Source organism: Botryllus schlosseri, chromosome 4 (genome assembly GCF_051294905.1).
Source record: "Botryllus schlosseri isolate E-star chromosome 4, Bs_hap1, whole genome shotgun sequence".
NCBI lineage: Eukaryota > Metazoa > Chordata > Ascidiacea > Stolidobranchia > Styelidae > Botryllus > Botryllus schlosseri.
In genome coordinates this window covers 14,426,431-14,447,368 of record NC_137239.1, presented here as the reverse complement: position 1 = coordinate 14,447,368, position 20,938 = coordinate 14,426,431, and the positions used below count along the sequence as shown (strand labels likewise).

Sequence of the window (20,938 nt, the reverse complement as noted above, 5' to 3'; positions counted from 1 at the left end):
AAACGAGCCAAAACGACGACGGCTTTACTCGTCCGTAAGCAGACTGCAAATGATTGCGATGAATGTACATAATGGCTTCCTGCAACATCTTGTTATCGAAAAATAGAGACCCACAATTGCGCATCACTGAAATAGATTTCTCGGTATTGTGAAATTTGAACGCCTCTAGATTCGGATGAAAAGGATCTAGGAAGTTGGCGATATCGTCAGAGAGCAACAAATCGATCAACACTTCTTTCCCTGTTTGATTTTTGCCTTCTATAAAGAAGTGAGGCGCAAAATATTTCTTATGCATATGACCCTCCATTAGGGTGATAATGAACACAGCACGGAGAAAATTAGGGCTCCGTTTTCGATCAACAAACAACACCTCCTCGATATTCTGCTCAAGAGAACGGAAAAATAATACACCATCATCAATCGTAAGTAGAGGGTAATCCAAATTATAAATCAGACCATCAAACTTTTCCTCGTCCAATACGTTATTAGCGATACGACGTCGCTTATTGCGAAAAGGGGACGAATAAACTCTCCATGGGGCGATGATCGGTGAGTGAGGTGGGCTTTGGGCACTGCTCACAGCTGACGAGTTATCAGTACTCTGTGGAGGCGTAAATTGAGCACCAACTGGTAGTATGCTCTTATCGAAGTCGAGTCTGCGCTTAGATTTAGGTTCACTTGGTCCCATCACCGGTCGTGGTATACCCATATTGATTGGAGTCATCATGTCTACCGAGTGAGTCTCATTAGATTGCGCCACTGCCTCATCAATAATTGTTACGTCATCATCACTAGCTTCCGTCTCTTTACTCTTTTCAGCTGCAATCGTAACTTCGATCAATTCTGCATCGACATCGGAATCGAAACCACCAATCGGTAATGTATCTGCTTGATTATCAGGAATCATAGTTGTTGATTCGCTAACTACGTCGCTTGCTTTCTCCATTGTCGACATCCTTTTAGCAGTATAGTTTAGTTCGTATTCGAGCCTCTCTTATATAGTGAACTACATGCGCTTTGCACGCGGAGAGCGCGTGATTGTACTCGTGGCATTCTTACTAGCATTCTAATTAATGATAATACGTACCAGGAACGGATATGAGGTACGTGTCTTTTTCTGTGAGCAGTCGACGTTCTAATTTCCGTGATACGACCTCGGGGCCTATCATTCGATCGGTACCAAGCACATTTTCGATGGTGCATAGCTCAATATCTATATAAGCATACTGATCATGAGAGTATATCAATTCGAATAGCCATGTCGAACATTGATCAAAGCGATTCTCTACCTAAGCATAGAGCGGATCCTACAAATTATGCTGCATTAAACTGCGCTTGCATCGGTTCCACAAGTAGCATAGATATAAGCGAAGATGAAACTCGGACGGGTCCCATTGAACAGTACCAAGCTATGATAAATAACAGAGGAGAAAAGATTTATGAATGCTATGCGAAGCATAGAGATGTAACTGTCTCCCCGTTGAATGATCCCGTTTTCTATAACATGGTACGCTATGCTCGTAGACTAAGCACATTTATGCGGTGGCCGGATAATATCAATACCTCTGGAGCCGAACTCGCAGACTGCGGATTGTTCTATTTGGGCTATAAGGATCATTTAAAGTGTTTCTCATGCGGAGGGCTGTTTCAAAATTGGTTGCCGTGCAATGACCCCTGGCTCGAGCATGCAAAGTTTTATCCTACGTGTCATTTTCTCATAAAGCGCAAGGGGTTGCAATATATTCGTAATGTCTGTTATGCGACACCTAATATAAGAAGAGGCTCGACTAAATTTGATGGCGAGGTGGAATTGCGTGATGACTGTTGTACTTATGTTTGATATTTCTTTTCAAAGAATGAGTCTAGCAATCCGTGGAGATACTATTCTGGCCCAGGGGCCCTATAGAAAAGACTTGTATCTTTTTAATGACATCACAAAATTACGTATCGAAGCTTCGAATGGAGCAGAATTGACCTCGGATCAACTCTTTGTACATTCCACAAACGGGACCATTCAGAAATATCGAGCCACTCTGAAGCATGAAGGAGGTCTGGTCGTTACGTATACTCGCGACGGGATCGAGCATTATCAACCTCTGAATCCAGCTGACGAATTCGTCATCTATTCGCCCAGCGTAGTTGTTCCTAATCCCGACCTTCCGCTCGTATCGTATATACTACAAGCCAGTGATCGCTACATCAAACAAAACGGTCAGATCGAACGCAAGAACTCGGATCGCAGCGTCGGATGGCAGCAAAGCGGTGTACCTCGAAACATCAACCGATCTGGAGGATTTCAGCACGCGAATCGACGCAATAACGATCAACGATATCATTGATATGCTCTTTTTTCGAAATAAAATCGTACACTATACAATGCTATTTCAATGAGACCGAGTAAAGTGTTAGCAGATATGAAAAGCGCTGAATCGTATGAAATGCGGTTACTACAGGAATCGAACCTACAACCTAGATCAAGATAGTTGACTGAGTCCTCTGTGATGACGTTATGAAATCTAGTTCAACGTTTAGTGTATTAGGCGAGAATTCATATTCTCAAAAAACAGCTCAGTACGCATAATCATGATCGTACGGCAATGGTCGTTATATAGGCGAATGATGTGGCAATGGGCGTGACTGATGACGTAGCAGATGATGTTGCAATAGGGTGATGATGTGGCACTGGGTGTGCTATAGGTGCGGCAATGGGTGGATGATGTGGCAATGGGTGTCCTATAGGTGCGGCAATGGGCGGATGATGTGGTAATGTAGGCGTGGCAATTAAGGCGACGTGGCGAAATTTGATTGGCCTGCAACAAAAACGGATAACAACACTACTCGGATGCTCCAACATGTCAATAAATAAATTTCTTTTAATGGAGATGATATTCTGTGATTGCTTATAAGCCTATTACAGATAAAACTGCACACCAATGTTCCCTCTATTTTTTCGCGAGTGCGTGCGCACTCACCAACTCACTGTGCGGTCACTTGGACAACAGTGCGTAACGACTAAACAAAGGTCATCACTTCGGCTTTCTTGTGGGCAGCTTCGATTTTCTGTGCGCAGAGATCGTGTCAGCACTGCGCGATTGCGCACGTGCACAGCTTAGAGGAACATTGGTGCACACGAACATAGGCCGCGGCGGCCAAGACGTGCACGACACTATAGTGCAGGGGTGGTCAACCTTTTTGTCATTCAAGGCCGCATTTCGACTACTCATGTAGCGTACGGTCGCATTCCAGGGCATAGTCGTAATTAACTATAGCTGCACGCCAAATATCCATGTTAAACTGTCTATGTCTATGTCCATTTCCGCTACACTCTGAACTATTTAATCATATAGGCTTACTATACGCACTGAAATCGCGAGTGGAGAGTGGTCATGCGGCTATGGGATTGTCGATAGTCGCGTTAAGCGCGAATTTTTTTTTCAGATTCTCTGATGAATTTCGTCATTTATATTAGTATTTTTACATATTACTATCAAACAGTTTTCCTTTCTCAGCACATGTGATCTGATTCACCGGTAGAGTTGATGGAGGAAGTGTTTTCGAAAATTTAGGGCTAGCTTTAAATGATGATGCATTTTCGACTCGACCAATTGTTATTAATCACTCTGTTGCATGCTGTGATTTCGTGACATCCCATCAAGATTGTCGGTATTAGGGAGGAGCACACGATTCCTAGTTGGTATTTCTATATTAGGTGCATCATTTTCCTCTGATTTTCGCATCTGCACTGTGGGGATCTGATTGCAAAGGGCGCTACTATATTAAAATCGAAAAATGATGTCACACTGAATCGCGCGCAGCGCAAAGAAATTTTCAAGATTAGTTGAATCTCTCGAGAAACCGGGAGTCAATTCGTAAAATTCAAATTGCTTGTCGACGGCCGCCAACACATACTAATTGAATTACGTGTCCACTGCCGCACAAATTTCTTTCCAAGCCCGCAGGTTGCTGGCCACCCCTGCTATAGTGCTGCATATTGTTCTTGGAGCGACTCATTTGCTGATGATGCGTATAATTTGACAAGGAAAAGTGGTTCCCGTTGCCACTCGAATAGAAGTCAAGTATATGGCTGGCCATGGCCACGAGTGTGGCTGGGAATTTATTCGATTTCGGCGTATAGTCAGAAATCAAATGACGCATTATTGTACCGATCCCAATATATACCTTGTTCGGTAAATGCAGCAATTCGGATCAAAACTTGTAATGGGCGAGCAATTGTAGCTCCTCTCGAGTATCAATTCGATCTCGAACTGCTCGCCCCCATTTGCTCCCAGCGCCCCTGCCGTTCAATTTTATAGCCAGTGTTCCCCAGCAATCGCTCTTTAGATGGCCAACGCCCCCTTCACGCTCGCAAGGGTCCCCCGGGAGGCGCTGGCGCGCACTTTGAGATGACTGGTCTAGTCGCTCCGAGCGCGAAAATTTTTTCATATTCACGATTGAATTTCGTCAATCATATTGGTAGTTGCCCGTATTACTATCAAATATTCATCCATTCTTCGCCCATGTGTTCAGATTGCAGTACACTACGTGACTACATATTCAAATCACAAATTCAAGCAAGCCGGAATCGCGCAAAGAATATTTTCAAGTTTAATTCTAATCAGGGCAATTATTTTTAACCTAAAAACGGAAGATTTTGACCTAACCAATCAATATTGTGACATTTTCACCTTAATTGTGACCTAATGTATGCAGATCAGGTGTTTTGCCACATTTAGAATTGTACTAGGCCTACTTATCTTCGATTCTGGTTCGAACGGTCTGTCCTTACGAAGCAGTTCGGCCGAAAAAAAAACTATTTTGACTCAAAAACTGACAATTTTTTTCATGAAAATACTTGATTTTAAAGAAATTTGAACCTATTAAGAATTCCAGTAGTTACATCACGTATTATGGTCGAAATAATTAAAATCTGTTGTAGTACATCGAAAGATACTTTCCTACATTCTCGGGTAGAAAGTGTCAGTCCTTACTAAGTAGCTTGCCAAAAATGGAGAAAGAACGCTCAAGTTCAACAGTAGCAGTTGGCTGACATCACTGAAGTTGAGTGTGCGAACACTGCTGGTGACACACAGTGTTGCTTGATTCTGACAATGGTGTCTTCATTAAATTTTTTCATTATGCGCTTCTTGATATAAAACCATGCAATGCCCACACAGTCTTGCGCGCTTCAGTCAGGATTTTGCGGTACTAGTCAGCCCTCACCATTTACCGGACCACGACCAATGTTCCCTCTAATTGTTGACGAGTCTGCGCACACTCACCAACTCAATGTGCAGGCCCTTGGACAACAGGGCGTAACGACTAAAAATAAGTTCATCACTTCAAATTTTTTTTGTGCGCAACTTTGATTTTCTGTGCGCAGAGACCGTGGCAGCACTGCGCATTTGCGCACGTACGCAGCTTAGAGGGAACATTGACCACGACCTCACGTATCGATCTCGCCTTCCGTCACTTGCCATGTTATGTTATCTTCTTTCACTTTCATTCAGTGTGCATGCCTCCTCTTTACATCGCCTAGGCCCAGGTGGGTGTCTGATCTTAAGACTACTCCTAGCCATTTCCGCATCTTCCCATCATTTTTTGTATTGCAGTCTTGTGATGTTTTGATGTGATGAAATTTTATGAATAAACTTGAACTTGAGCAAAACATCATGTCAAGCTATTTGTTTCATTTGAATGTTTTTGATTCACGAGCGGCCGTCTAGAACGGTAGGCCTTTAAAGTATAAGCTGTAAAATGTCAAATGATAAGTTCCTCGCCAGTGAGCGAGCGAGATAGTGTAGGTTAGGCATCCGGCTTCTCGATCGGTAGGTCGTGGGCTCGATCCCCGGCCGGATCATACGAAAGGCTCGAAAATTGGTACACGCAGCTATCCTGCTAGGCGCTCAGGCAATCACGGATAGCATGGAGGAGGGAAAAAACGGGGGCGCAGACTAGCTTACCTCACTGTCGTATCGCAACTCCGTCCTCAAAGCATCTCGATGGTGCAGGCGAAAATGAATATCATATCTCTCTCTCTCTCAGTGCAAAATCTACGATACAAACGAAAAGCGGGTTGTAAAAAATCTTGACCGTTGTTTATTTTGACATTTTTGACCTAACGCTACCTGCCTACCTACCTATTTTACTTTTTTTGACGTAAGAGATATCGCCCTAGTCATCACAAATCATATGTGGGAGTGGAGTGTGTGTTGTCGCCAAAACATTGACCTGATTATAATCTTTCTAATTCGTAAATTCAAATTGTATGTTGGTGGGCGCCAACGAACGCTAATTGAAATATAAGTGTGGACTGTAGACGGCCGCAGGTTGACCATCTCTGTTTTAGACCATATTGGAGAAAAGTTTAATTTGTCAAAAAGAATTCTGGATCGTCCGCAAAGCCTGAGCCATATTGTTGATGGTGTATCGGGCGGGCGTTTCAAACATGTCAAAGGGTTGTTCAAACACAACTTTTTCCCGGATTCCAGCCATTCACTGATTAAGTTGTCAGGTTACCCTAAAAACGCTGGACCCCAAAGTTGGTTCAATTCTAACAAGTATAAGCCGCCACAGAGGCGATTAAAATCTTTAACTTATCAGGAAAATTTTTAAAAAAAATCAAATTTTCTGTCAAGCCCATGAGATTGTTGAGTTGTCTTCAAAAACGATGTAAAACAAATTTGACTCAATACCAACAAGTAGGCCTATAGAAGCGGAGTTATTCGAGTTTTTCGTTGATAATTATCGGATTATCCACCAACCAAAGATCGTTTTTGAAGACAACTCAACAATTTCATGGCGTTGACAGAAAATTTGGATTTTATTTTTTATTTTCCTTAGTAAATTAAAAATTTGAATTGGCTCTGCGGCGGCTTATACTTGTTAGCATTGAACCAAATTTGGTGTGGAGCTTTTTTGGGGTAACCTGACAATTTAATCAGTGAATGGCTAGAATCCTATGAGGGTTGTTCATAAATAACTTTTTTCCGAATTCATTGAATAAATTGCTTGGTTGCCTTAAAAACGCTGCTCATCAAATTTGACTCAATTCTAACCAGTATACGCCGACGCAGAGCCAATTGAAATTTTTGAATTGACTGTAAAAAATAGAAATTTTTTTAAAATTTATTTGTCAACCCCATGAAATTGTTTTACTGTCTACAAAAACGATGCAAAATAAATTTGACGCAATTATTGCAGTTGAAAGTTTTGGATTTGCAAAAACAGCATAGACCAGGGGCGGGCGACTTCTCCATCCGGCGGGCCGGATAGGCGAACACGAACATACAATACAATACAATACATCGGGGTATCATTTTCATCTGAACAAGCTACACATACAATGTACAATGCGATAAGACACAATGCAATGTAACGAACAGATAGGAGGATGTCGAACGACACGCATCAGTAGCGATCCTTTACTCAAACATCCACCTCGGCCTAGAGTGCCCGAGGTCACAGTTCTTTGTCGATGTTGATCTTTTTGAAACCGCGGCCCTTTCTACTAGTTCTTTCCATTCCTTGTGAGTGCTTTCTTTCTTCGGGGCTTTTTTTTCTGGGCTTTTTTGTCGCCGTAAGAGCGGCGACAGCGGAGGAAGAGGAGCCCAAATGAACCTCCGACGGGACTCGAATCGGGTCCGCCGGCTTGGTAGGCGCTTATCGTCACCACTACGGGCCGGATTCCTGAATTATTCAATTTTAATTTTAGGGGAACCCCCTCCCCCGTGGGAATAAGCCACAGATCGATTCATCCTACCCGGCCAGAGTTGGATCAATTACAATATTTCAATTCAATTACAATTACTTCCTTGCATGTTCAATTACATTACAATTCGAATTACTCAATCCTAAAAATATCAAATTACAATTACAATTACAATTACTTCTAAACAGGTAATTGATTCAATAAAAAGTTGTTCTTTGACAACGGTAACGACGTAATTAGCAACAATCTCAAGCTATTCATGTTTCATTCCTGATATGTAGAATACCCTTTAATTAAAAAAAAACTTGAACGTATTCGAACTATTCCTAATCATGAGTACTGAAAACTACAAACACAGAAAAATGTTTCAAGCGACTGTTAAGAACCGAAGGTTTGAGCGACTAACAGCGAATAGGCTACAGGACAGTCAATGAAATGTAATCAAACGGTTCGGCTACTCAGAGCTGAGTCAGGATAATGAAATGTAATTGGTAAGGCGTCAGCGATAAGGATGATACCGATAATGTGCGTAAAATCAAAATAAATGCAAAAGGAAAGAACCTCCTGATAACTAAGAATTACAATATTTTGGTTCGCATTTACATTTTCACTTGCTCGGAAACTGTTAGATTGCACTTGGTGAACATTAGGGCGCGAAAAGTTTCTGGCCTCAGTAAATTTGGCCAAGATTGGAGGTAAGATTGGGATAACATCTCTACAAATGCGTGATCAAGTTTGATGAAGCCTTGGTTGGAAACTTGAATTTATCTTTGCTATTGTTGCAACAAGCCTCGGTACTGTTCAGAGATTAAAAAAACTTTGACTGTAGTGTAGGAAGTGGTTCAGTACAGGTTTCAGAAGAGTTTATTTGCTGTTCATCCATTTTTGAAATGTTAAGATTTAGTTTAGACCACTGGTTCTCTAACTTTTGTAGACACGCCCCCCTTTATGACAGTAAATATTTCGTGCCCCATTTATCGTCATAGCACGCAATGAAACCAGAAAGTTAACAATCCTTACATATAGGCTATAGTTTGATGGTATATGGAAGGTTATGACTGTTGATGAGAGAATTCTCCAATACGAAATTCCGACTATACACCGAACAATAACCATAAAACGGAGGTGAGTCGGGCCAAGCGCGGAAAAGATTTCAGTTCACTGGAGCGTCGCGCCCTGTTCAGATTCTCTCACGCCGCCCAAGGGGCGCGCCCCCAGTTTGAGAACCACTGGTTTAGCCTATATTGCAACTCACAAAGTTTTCTGTTGCTACTGAAGTATGGGAAACAGTTTAACGTGACTGAATTATCTAGTTATAAAGCAGCACGCATAGAACACCGATGTAAATAGGCTAATTATTGGATGTGGTGACTGTTTACTAAGCGGCCTTACGGCCCCTCGTCGTCATCCTGGTTTGTACCGTATTTTCGCTGGTGCGACGAATAAATGATTGATTAAATGATTATTTTATGTTGTGATTGTCAGGTTTTCATGAAAATGTAATTGAGATTGTAATTGAGCAAAATTTTGATCAAATTACAATTACAATTACAAAAAACAGAAATGCTTCAATTACAATTACATGAAAAAATGTAATTGATTACATTCAGCTCAATTACAAATTACAATTGATCCAACTCTGTACCCGGCACTACCCTTTGTACACACAATTCAGAGACGCACACATTACTGCAATTGCGAACTATATCTGGATTGGGCGACCGATTCACGAGGATCCCAAATCGGTGATATGAATGTGATCAAAAACTCGGGAGTTCATTTGACTTCTTGTCACGCCAGGCGCGAAATTTTTTGCGTAAAGAAATTGATCAATGATATTGGTGAGTGTCTGAGCAAGTGGTTTCTTCCAAAATTTATAGCACATTGCACATATATAATTATAATATTGAACATTGATCATGGCATAAGTATATACAATATACATTCATGAGCTAATCGCAAATTATTCACTTCGGGCGGGTTCATTCTTATTAATTACTTTGTTGAAAACTCCAGCAACCCAACGGCCTCGGGCTATTATCGATGGTATTGTATTCTCATAATCAAGACACTTACGTAGAGACACTAAATCGCGCGAAGGATGCGAATTTTTTTAGTTTGAATCCATCTACCCGAAAATATTCCACTATTTACAGATATTACGAATTTAAAAAAAAATGGGAATGGCATGGCTCCATTCGCCCTTGGCCACATCGATGCGGTGAACATCAGTTGTATTTGAACTTCTCGTTGTGTTACTAATGTTCATGATCGAAAATGTTTGCGCCTAATTGCCAGTGGACGGCCCAGATCGTCACGCAAGACCGAAAACTGTCGGCGGCCGCACAAAATCCCGTCGCAGGCCGGATCCGGCCCGCGGGCCGTATGTTGCCTGCCCCTCGGATAGACCGTGGAAAATCCCAGAATAAAGAATGAGGGCAAACCTTCACGCACGCTATGCTTAGTACACCGAGGTGGTATTGTTTTCCAGAGCTGATTCGTTTAGAGACAATTCAGCAGGTTTTGTGCCACTTTTTACGTTCTTTCCGAATTACGTCGAAGCGGTCGTACATAACTTACTCAAATTTATTTTCGGCACAGCCAAAAACCATATATCTCTACATTAGTGGTAAACTGTGCGATATCCGCTACTTGATTATTATCAATAATTCGCCACTGGTTCTCAAATGGGTAAAAACCATGATTAGCTAGATATTCTATCGTTAAAGTTCGTAATGTCGCACACTGTGACAGACTTGCTGGTAGCTAGCCTTACCGTTCTGAAATCGTTCCTGCATCCCCGGCTAAGTAAGTGGCTCAGCCATGAACATATACGTCTCCGCAACAGCATCACAACTGCAGTGGATTATGTGTATTGAATCACTGCTTTGCAGCAAATAATGCATAATATATCGATATTCGCCACAGAAAATTAGCGCGTGGCATACTCGTGAAGAATTGAAAAAATACGACATGGTTGCAAGCATATTTTGTTATCTTCGTGCACAACAGCCTTGCGGCGGTGGACCTCGAGATGATCACACACTCGCGTCATCAGGTCAACATAGTCTGATGCACATTGCACAGGGAAACACATTCTCTCAAAGCGGTCTAAATAACGCTATTTCATAATATGACAATTTGAAAAGATAGCACAAGTGGCAGATTCAAACCACTCCCATGATTGTGTTGCTCTAGATTGGCGGTTATACTTTACTTTTTACGTTGGTAAATAGTGCTTAGCAAGTCCATAAACACTTCGGGCGGCACGTTCAATTCTCGCATGGTCTTAATCGACGCCTGCAGCTTGTCGTAAGTGTCTTTTTCGTACTGGTGAAATATTTCTTCCATGTTCAATTCCCTGTACACTTGCACCACCGCTTCCCTCTTTGACGAATCGGATTTCCCGTAGTTTTTCTGCGATTGAAAACAAAACAATAAGCATTTGCGACAAACGATGTAACCCCAGCCAGACTCCACTACCCAGTATGCTAGCAAATGTGCACCCAACTAGCGGAGTGGTTCTTGACCAGTTTCTAGGGAATCCCAAGTGTTCACTCGAGATGACGACACACTCGACTCGCACATATGATTTGTGATTATTAGGGCGATTTTTTTGACATGTCAAATTTTGTCAAAATTGTAGCGTTAGGTCAAAAAATTGTCAAAATTGTTTACAAAGTCAAATTTTTTTGTCACCTGACACCTGAATTTCGTTTGTATCATAAATGCTTGCACAGTCGGTGAACTTTTCATTTGAAATTTCACAGCTTGTAGCTTACTTTGTAGGCCAACCGTTGTAGATGGCCCATTATCTGCCCATTGTGAATCATGAACGGCCAAATGAAACAAATAGGTTGACATGGTGTTATGCTGAGCATACCGTAATATTATAACTGAAGGAAGATGTATGGGTATTGGTTCTTATATCAAGAAGCTCATGATGAAAAATTGTGATGTAGACAACATTGTCAGGGTGAAGCAACACAGTGTGTCACCAGCAGTGTGTGCACAACTTGAGTGTTGTCAGCCCCCAACTGTTGCTGTTGAACGTTCTTTCTCCATTCTTAGTAAGTCACTTAGTGAGGACAGACACTTTCTACCTGAGAATGCAGGCAAGTATCTTTCGTTGTACTACAACAAATTTTAATTATTCCTACCATAATGTGTGATGTAACTAATTACCGGAATTTTTCGTAGTCCAGATTTTGTTAAAATGAAGTTTTTTCATGTAAAAATTTGTCAGTTTTTAGGTCAAAAACGTTTTTTCAGGCCAAACCACTTCGTAAGGACAGATACTTTCAACCACAAATGAAGATTAGTACAATTCTAACATTTTGTGGGAAGACACCTAATTCACATACATGAGGTAAAAATCAAGTTTTTTAAGGTAAAAAACTGTCACAATTTCGATTTTTTAGGTCAAAAACTTCCCTTTCTTCGGTAAAAAATACCGCCCTAGTGATGACACATTCGTCCAATCAATGACTGTTGCGGCGGTATGCCGTGTGTAGTGGAGTACGCAGGGCGGGTTGGGTTTCAAAATCTGCTCCGTCGGAAATGCCAATTCTATCCCCTATATTTGCAAGCCCATTTGTAATTAGGCAATTGGTATCACTGTGTTGCGTTCCCAAGGAACAATGCAACGGCATTTTACAAGGTTAAGCGCCGTAATTCTGAAATCAGCAGCAGAAGTCACAAACATTTGTAGGATTAGATTGAGTTGTGTATAGGGGTCGGTTTTTATTTGGGCTTCTCGGCGGCTTACAGATTGCCGTAAGTGTTCCACAGGTTTGCAAACGTTAGAACCCCTGTACCAGATGGACGCACATAATAGGATAGCTAAATCTGTCCTGTGGCAGGCACCAGCGGCAGCTATTACGGCTCTATGGTAACAAGAAGACTTTGACAAGTGAGACCTTTATGCGGAACCCACAATGCGCCGAAAACACTATGCGATGCAATGCTATGAACACTGAACAGTGACGAGACGGAGGGGTCTCAAACGCAGGCTCGCACAATTGGAAATACGATCCCGCGTATCGAGTTAACCGAATACAAATAGATTATGTGGCATTCTCGCAAGGCCATAATAGAAACACTCTCATGTATCTCGGCCTTGTTGTGTAAACGTCACGGCCAAGGCTCACCCATTAATTCCTCCGAGGCAGGTTCAGACTTGGAAAACAACGATAATTCCAGTTGCCCAATAAGACTACTTATAGTGAAATGCCAGTGATATAATTTCAATCTAGTTTGTGAAATGTTTCTCTGCTCTAATTTTAATTCTAATCGAAGTACTGGAAAACTATTCAGTGTACAGTGCGAAACGAACATAGCTGCACACCAATTTTGGCTCGGTTCCAACCAGCGAAAGATAAGTTAAAAGTTATTGTAGTAGAAAATTTTGGATTAACTCAATAAAAATAAAAAAATTTCGAGCTTTGCTGGCTAACCCATGCAATTGTTAGTTTGTCTGAAAAAAAACGATGCACAAAAAATTTGGCTCCATTACAACCAGTAGAAGAGAAGTTATTGATGTGCAAAATTCAAGATTGCAAATCATAGTAGTTACGGTGGGTAGATCTACAATAAATAATTCAAGACTTTGACACCTCAAATACTATTTTTTCAACTCCTAATTTTGTACTCCAATAACTTCGCTTCCACTGGGTGGAATTGAGCCAAAATTGGTGTGTAGCGTTTTTTATTTGGCCACCTAACAACTTCATCAAGCAGCCAGAAAAATTTGAAAAAGGTATTTTTGAACAGCCCTCCTGCACACCATGACTATGCTGGTAAACGGGATATGCATTTGCAGCCATTAGCCAAATATTATACGGTGCCCCAATTGTAGTAGTATATCAACTCAAATCGAATTTCGTTCAATATTACAAGAGTATTAAATAAGTAACAACACACCCTACATATAGAACGATTTCGGTACCAATTAAGAACAGTAAGTTTGTAAGACCTGATATTAGAATATTTACAGTGAATAGAAAGTTGTCTACTAGAAAAGATGCACATTGCACACTCTTTCAATGAATAACAAGTGGCTCCTTAACTTCAAGTATGGCAAGGCACGCCTGTGGATTATCACAAGTCTAGAGAACACCCGTCACATACATATAGCTAAAATGAAACATTGCAGGCGCCATCGACAAGTATGAGATATGGATTAGGCATCAAGCTTCCAAACCCAACACCTCGAACATGGCAGATAAGCACCTCTAAAATAGTTCTCTGATCTTGGGAACACCGCTTTAAAGCTTGCACGATCAGCCAAGTGCATTTGTTGTCTTCGATGTCTTTGCCGATCTTGCCTGTTATCGACGGGTCGCCGAAGCAGTCTATAAAGTCATCTTGAACCTGAACGCATGGAACAATGATCAGTCGCTAAGAGATGTGGACAGTAGCGAAGTACTTTTCGCAGTATTCGAGTAGGTCTTGCATACTCGCATAATTTCTTAGGTAAAGCTACTATTTGTAACACTTTGGAATTTAGAAAGTAGCTTTGGGACATGTTTGCATTGCACCCCTTTTAAAAGAGCAGCTATCATGATAACGAAATAGCCCCTGTATCACAGTAACTGCATATACAGCAGAGATAAGCGGATTTAAAAGTTATGTGTCCTAATCCAATCCCAAACTTTTGCAAATTCAAATTCTAATCCTAATCCGATTCTAACGTTGAATTCCACTCCGAAAGCTGTAGTCTACAACTGATGCAGCCTATATAAATTTGTGAAAATAAATAAAACGCTCAATGAGTGCCAAAGTAGGCCTACATGAAGTGATAACTTGTTTGTAAAATCGCGGCAGGACGAAAGAAATGGTCACCATTCGCCACAGGACATCAACCTCCCTGAAAATCGGTAAATCCAATGCTAATCCTAATCCATTAAAAAAAAATATCTCAAATCCTAATCCGTCAAAATTTCACAAATCCGGTTATTCCAAATCCTAACCCATGCTCATCTCTGATATATAGGCCTATATATGTTTCAAATATAAATACTTGAATATTTCACATAAGACTGCACGCTGCAGTTAATGGTAGTGTTGGTCATTTTGCGCTAGTTGCGCCGATCAACTGCTAAAAGTGTACGATTCCTCTCCTTGACTTCAGGTTAAAAACTACTTTGAGCAATTTTCATATTCAACTTTTGAGTAGTTCTGATATGCCTTGGAAATTGCTACTTCCAATTATATTGTGTAGAAATCCGCGGCATTAGCCCTACTTTTACGTGGGTAGAGAAGCTGACTAATGCTTCGACCACCTCTGCTCTGTAATCAGTTCAGTTCATCATGAAATTTCATCATTTCAAAACACCACAAGACTGCGATACAATGAAAAGATAGGAAAGTGTGGTAACGACTTGAAGAAAGAGACGGAAACAGTTTCAAATTGGATCGGAACATATCGGCGAAATTTCAATCACGCCTTTCGGAAAGGCATGCGGTTATTATCAGATGCAGACAGCAAACTTACTTGAAAAAAACATCCCATTTCGGTTAAAATTTCTTTCGACTTGCGGAGAGTATCTGAATTTGCGGCGCCACCCTATTGATACACAGAGTGGTTAGAGATAAGATTACCAAAATCCTCACACATTTACATACAATGTACATGGCTGAAGCCACCGGCAGATAAAACGAGTAAAAAGATGTCTTATATTTGACAATCGAAATATAACGTTCATCGGTGAAAGAAGAAAAATCCACTTCCGGCTTTTCCGAAGTGTCCATATCCAAAGATTGTCCTAATTCCGTTAACATAACAACCTGGAATTATAAGCAGATTAGATGCTACTGTTTGCAGAGTAAGTGCAATGAATCAAAGCGTACCTCTCTGAATAAGTCGGTTAAATCAGAATAGTACGACTTGGTCCGACAATATTTTCTCAACAATTTATACATGCATGATTCCAGCAACATTCCATCGTTAATTGCCTGAAAGGAAAGAATCAATATATCGCTGACATATCCGCCTGACACTGAATGGCTGAGTAACAAATATAACGTGACATCACAACATTGCTCATTTGCCACAGCCATTTTGAAACAGAAGAGTAATGTTGGTTGTTCTCAAGATTTTCCATTGCATGCTTAGCACGAAACAGGTTAGTTCATGATGACATTGGCATTGACCCAGATCTAAAGGGTCATTATTCAGTATATATTGGGATTAAGATACAAATTTTCATCCACTACAAATACTGTAATAATTACTTCAATAACAACTTATGCCAGAAACCATTATGATACCATACCCATTCTAGAGCAGCAAGCTTATATGGCATAACGGTGACATAATGTCAGCGAGGTTAGAAGTAGAAGTAGGCTTCTTTAAATACTAGTTTGTGGTGCTGCAGAATTTTGTCATGCCAGGATTTTTTGTCAATAGATTGCAATAATGAAAATTCAAATGTTATATATATTTAAACTTTCTTCAGTTCAAGAACAAGAGTATTTGGATGATGGTGATATACCGTGTATACCGTAGCCTACGTGGCATACCAAGGTGGCTAACTAGATTCCCAGATTGCAAAAAGTGCCGCGATCGCTTGGTGGTTGTGACTATACAATACTGCACTTTAAAGCTACTTTCTAATTTCTACTGAAACAAGATATGAAGAAATTAATGGGCAATATCCCACAAAAACAGTAGCAGTAAAAGAGGTATGGAAACAAAACTTCCTGGTCATGTAGCACCAGAGGTGGTGAAAGTAGTCAGAGAAGTAGTGATCCTAAGACACGTCGAAACTACTTCAAGTAATTTCAAAACTAGTAAATTCGGTCAAGGGCTATAAAATGAAATGCTGGAAGGGTTTTCGTATAAGTGAGAGTTGTAATCAACTGGTGGTGGATATTGGATACTATTGAAATTGCAAGATTTATCTTCGGCTTCTTTGCGAGTAACACAAAGCGACCAATGATATTCAAAATAGGTGCAATGTTAGAAGTTACAATATATATATATATATATTTAGTTACAGACACAGGGGCTATTCGCATTGACCACCTATTAGTAGTACAATACTGCTAATGAAAACATCTTCAATACTAGGAAACTGTGCCTAATGCCCATACTCAGCTACAAACAGCCTCTGTGCTGCAGAGCCAAGAAGATGCACTTTGGGAGCTACAAAATGTGCGACCCAAAGAAACCTCTCCTCCGGCAAGGTGTCCAAAGGATGAATGCAACGTCATATTCCTCACCTGTAGCCCAATCCCTTCATTTTTATACCAGCACAGCTTCCCCCTTCTTGTTTCTGATTGGTCCATGATATCATCAGCGACCAAGAATGAAGCTTGCATCTGCAAAATGTCGGGTTGCAAGATCAATCCTATCTGATTTTTTCAGTAGGCCTACATCTGTATTGATTACAGGAGTGTTAAAACCAAACAACACATTGGAATTGTGAGTTTGTGTATGGAAGATATCGCAAATTGCACTAATTTGCTGAGCTTATTGAACACGGCTTTTACCTGTAGCCTAATGTTGGAGAATTCTCCAACATCCTCCAAGGTTGTCCGGTCACACCGAGTTGTTTGTATTCGTGTTAATTGTGTAACCATAGATATTTTTACCTGTGCGGTAGTAGTAGTGCAAACTGCATAGAGCATATGCATCACAATAAGTCACAATTGCGTTTGAATCGACTAATACAAATATGTTTCGTGCCGTTCAGTCTATAACGCTGGTCAACAAAATTAAAAAGAAATTTTTGGCAGGACATCTGAGAGCCTTTTCTGGGGTTTTCGAGGTTGCTGATCACGAATATCACATTAGTTTTGCCCGATTGGCTATTGTTCAGAAGATTTTTATGCCCCTAAAAAAGCCAAAAATTACTTTACCCTTGAATATTTCACCTAATAGGAAGAAAATCGTACTTTTTTAGTGTTAGGCCTATACTGCACATAAATAGATAATTGACTATGAAGAATGTGGTTCTCAGTCATTTTATCGATATTGACATGACGTGATGCGAAATATTTGTTTGTCAGAAAAGCAGTTTGTCAAATTGCACTTTTGCACAATGGAAATACATATTCTCCTGTATCAATTGGTCATTCTACCAAGATTAAAGAGGAGTATAAAGCTATAAATTTGTCCTTGAAAAGCTTAACTACAATACTCGTATGTGTCTCATTTCTCGTGACTTGTAAATGGACAATTTTCCGCTGAGTCAACAAAGTGTGTATACCTAGTATCCCAATCAAACGAGCAGCTTAAATCTGGTATCTTTGATCAATTTCAGATTCGAATACGGATGAAAGATTCCAATTTAATATTGGGAAGGAGTTCGCTGCATGGAATTTATCCTAAGATGTAGTAAATACAACTACAAACAGTTGGTCCGAAAATTCGTATCTGCATATGGAAAACTTGGAACAAACATGTGCATGAAAGTTCACTTCTTGTTCAGTCATCTTGATATATTTCCTGATGATCTTATTGATTAGCACTGGGAGAGGTTCCACCGAGACATCAACACAAAAGAAAGATGGGCAAATGCGATGAACATATTATGGCAGACCATTGCTGGAACCTTTCGAGAAACTGCACTAAATTGTTTAGAGGCGAAAATCGTACAATAAACAATCGTGCTTTAAAAGAAATGAATAATATTATATTCAAACTGATTATTTCAAATTTACAATAGGTGGTTGACGTAAAACTGAACGATGCCAAAACTCAATTACAATGCAAATTTTTAAGCTGATTCTGGAAGGTTCCAGGACCATGAATAGAATAAAATCTATATTTTCGTAATCAGTATAGCAGCAGCTTTCCATTGATACCCGTTTTATTGAATTTGGCCATCGGCAAGCCGGTCAAAAATGGTCGTAAATTTGCTTTTGGCCAAATGGAAAGTATGACGTAATCCAAATGCAGTGAGCCGTTAAGTCTCGCAGTGTCCACACCATATAGGACACTATGCTGACATATTGTTTCTGTAAGGTAGGTCCACTCTAGCACTCAATGTTCAGATCACAGGTTAAACAATGTTTTAGCAGCGAACAAATAAAATGATGAACTCACAATCTCAATAGCCCATCCAACAACCAATGCTAGATCCAGGTTCTCGTTATTGGCATCTTTACCCGCAATCCGCAAATATGAAGAAGCCACTGCTAGTCCGCGCATGCGTTTCCCGTCACGAGCATTGTAATCAATTAAATCCTGCAACACAAAACTGATAAGAGCCCTAGTCCCCCATATTGAAAAAAAGAATTGGCCAGCTATGAAGTCAAATATGTTGGAAAACACAGTCATAATTAATCGTAGTCTATTGCTGAATTTAACGCCACTCGCAGAAATTGATGGCACATGATCTACATGCATGAATCATGATCACAATGCAAAGCAAAGTGAGAGCAGGATAATACTTCTCCCGGTAGAGATAAGCATGGATTTGCATTTTAAAAACAACAAATTGAAAGAATGATTTTGACAAAGTTGACTTCAAAGCTGGTTTCTATTGACTTGAAATATTTACCCATACCAATTTTCATGCGACTTAGATGTAATTTATCATGAGCCTACAAGGCCAACCAAAGTTTGACTAGCAGCCTGACTGCAAAATTTGGGATTGTTGACTAAAATATCAGTTCTGACGCATTGGCGTAGCAAGGGGTCACACAGATTTTTCGTAGATCTTCATCAGTATATTTCTCGGCTAATTGATTTAACTAGAAATTTTTCTTCGCGCCTGGCGCGATTTATTGTTACTCAATTTCTTGCTCAAATTAACATCATTAGAACCATCTCCTGAAAATTCAAAATTGAAAGCTGCATCTAATCTACAGAATTGAGTCTAACTAAATTCGCAATTATGTACGAATAGCCTATGCAAAACATGCGATATTGATATGTTCAGGCGCTGAATACTCCTGTCCTTGTAAACTGAGTCCAGTGGTATACTAAGGGTATCAGAAGTATAATTATGCAAGTAACAATATTTCTAACCTCATTTATTAATTTTTTTAAATTTACACCCTTCTCGCCCAGGTTGGAATCCCGGTACGCTTAGCGCAATATCTTTGGTGTGCCAAGGCGGTTCTCAGCGTCACACCTGTGTGCAGTCAGAAGAATCTTTGGTGTGCACGAGACACCGATTCCATATTGGCTTCTCGCAGTTACGATACAAATGCACGCTGGTTTTTAATGACACCAATTTGGTCAATTTTTATGCGTAATGAGATTAGACGTGTTTTCGCCTAATCGTGTTACCTAAATCAGGTTAGCTTCTATTGGACTGCTAATTTATGGTCATCAACATTCGAGTGGACCACGCACTCGCGGTAGTTTGTAAATTTCATGTGACCCTTTGGCCGATATCCGATAAGGTTGGCCACCCCAGCAGTATACTGGTAAAAGAGGAGTGGAGTTATACATAATCCGTAACTCGAACATATAGAACAGGCGTCACTAATACGCGTATCTGGCTGTGATCGAAACAAACCATCCAAATTTCAGTTAAGGAAATGCAGGCTAATCATCCTCAATGGTCTATCAACACATCTTCATCACATTTGGATACGGCAGAATGGAAGTTCCGATACTATTGGTACTTAAGCGTCACACCGTATTGTGAAGATGATGATATTATACCTTCAAACGTCGACAACACCATTGAATACTTGAATCCTGCTCGCTTTCTATATCAGGAGGTGGAGTTGCTATGTATGAAGAAACTTCCGAGTATTTCCTTTCAAATAAATCACGGATCTTTTCAGGAGTGAACGCATTATGATCCATTCCAAACGAAAGCTAACGATGCGACTGGTACTGAATCCAAAATCTACAACATGTCTGCAACGGTAGTGAGATGAAATTTTCAAAATTTTGTAACTCTCAATCTCATAAAGTCATAACCAATTGGTCAATAAACGCTATAGGCCGCCCGTTTGGAATCGATGGCAGGTGCTCACCTGATGACGCTTGCCGGGTGCCCTGCTCACTGCTCACAATGTACCCGATAAATTGAGGAGGGTTGGTTCGATTATGTTCACAATAAGAGCAGTCTAATGTTCACAATAAGAGCAGTCATGTTCACAATAAGAGCAGTCTCATGTTCACAATAAGAGCAGTCGTTGTATTCACAATGACATCAGTCGCAGCATCACCATATCCCCCGGACACGATGTCCGAGTGGCAACATAGTCCGAACACAACCCAGACATGATGTCCGAACACTTCCAGACACGATGTCCGAG

The 20,938-nt window shown here is 40.5% G+C and overlaps 2 protein-coding genes across 3 annotated transcripts in view; one reads left to right on the top strand and one right to left on the bottom strand.

The window, feature by feature from the left end:
- Window positions 1-20,938, top strand: part of LOC145438215 (uncharacterized) — a 171,199-nt gene that overhangs the window by 114,489 nt on the left and 35,772 nt on the right. The window lies entirely within an intron of this gene.
- On the bottom strand, window positions 10,566-20,794 carry LOC145438191 (farnesyl pyrophosphate synthase-like). Its single transcript, XM_080315566.1, has 9 exons — window positions 20,654-20,794; window positions 20,334-20,534; window positions 18,762-18,902; window positions 16,934-17,032; window positions 15,560-15,664; window positions 15,335-15,496; window positions 15,204-15,275; window positions 13,940-14,080; window positions 10,566-11,125 (listed from the first exon to the last, which is right to left on the bottom strand). The coding sequence occupies exons 2-9, from the start codon at window positions 20,478-20,480 to the stop codon at window positions 10,922-10,924; spliced, it is 1,071 nt and encodes a 356-aa protein (XP_080171692.1). The 5' UTR covers window positions 20,481-20,534; window positions 20,654-20,794; the 3' UTR covers window positions 10,566-10,921.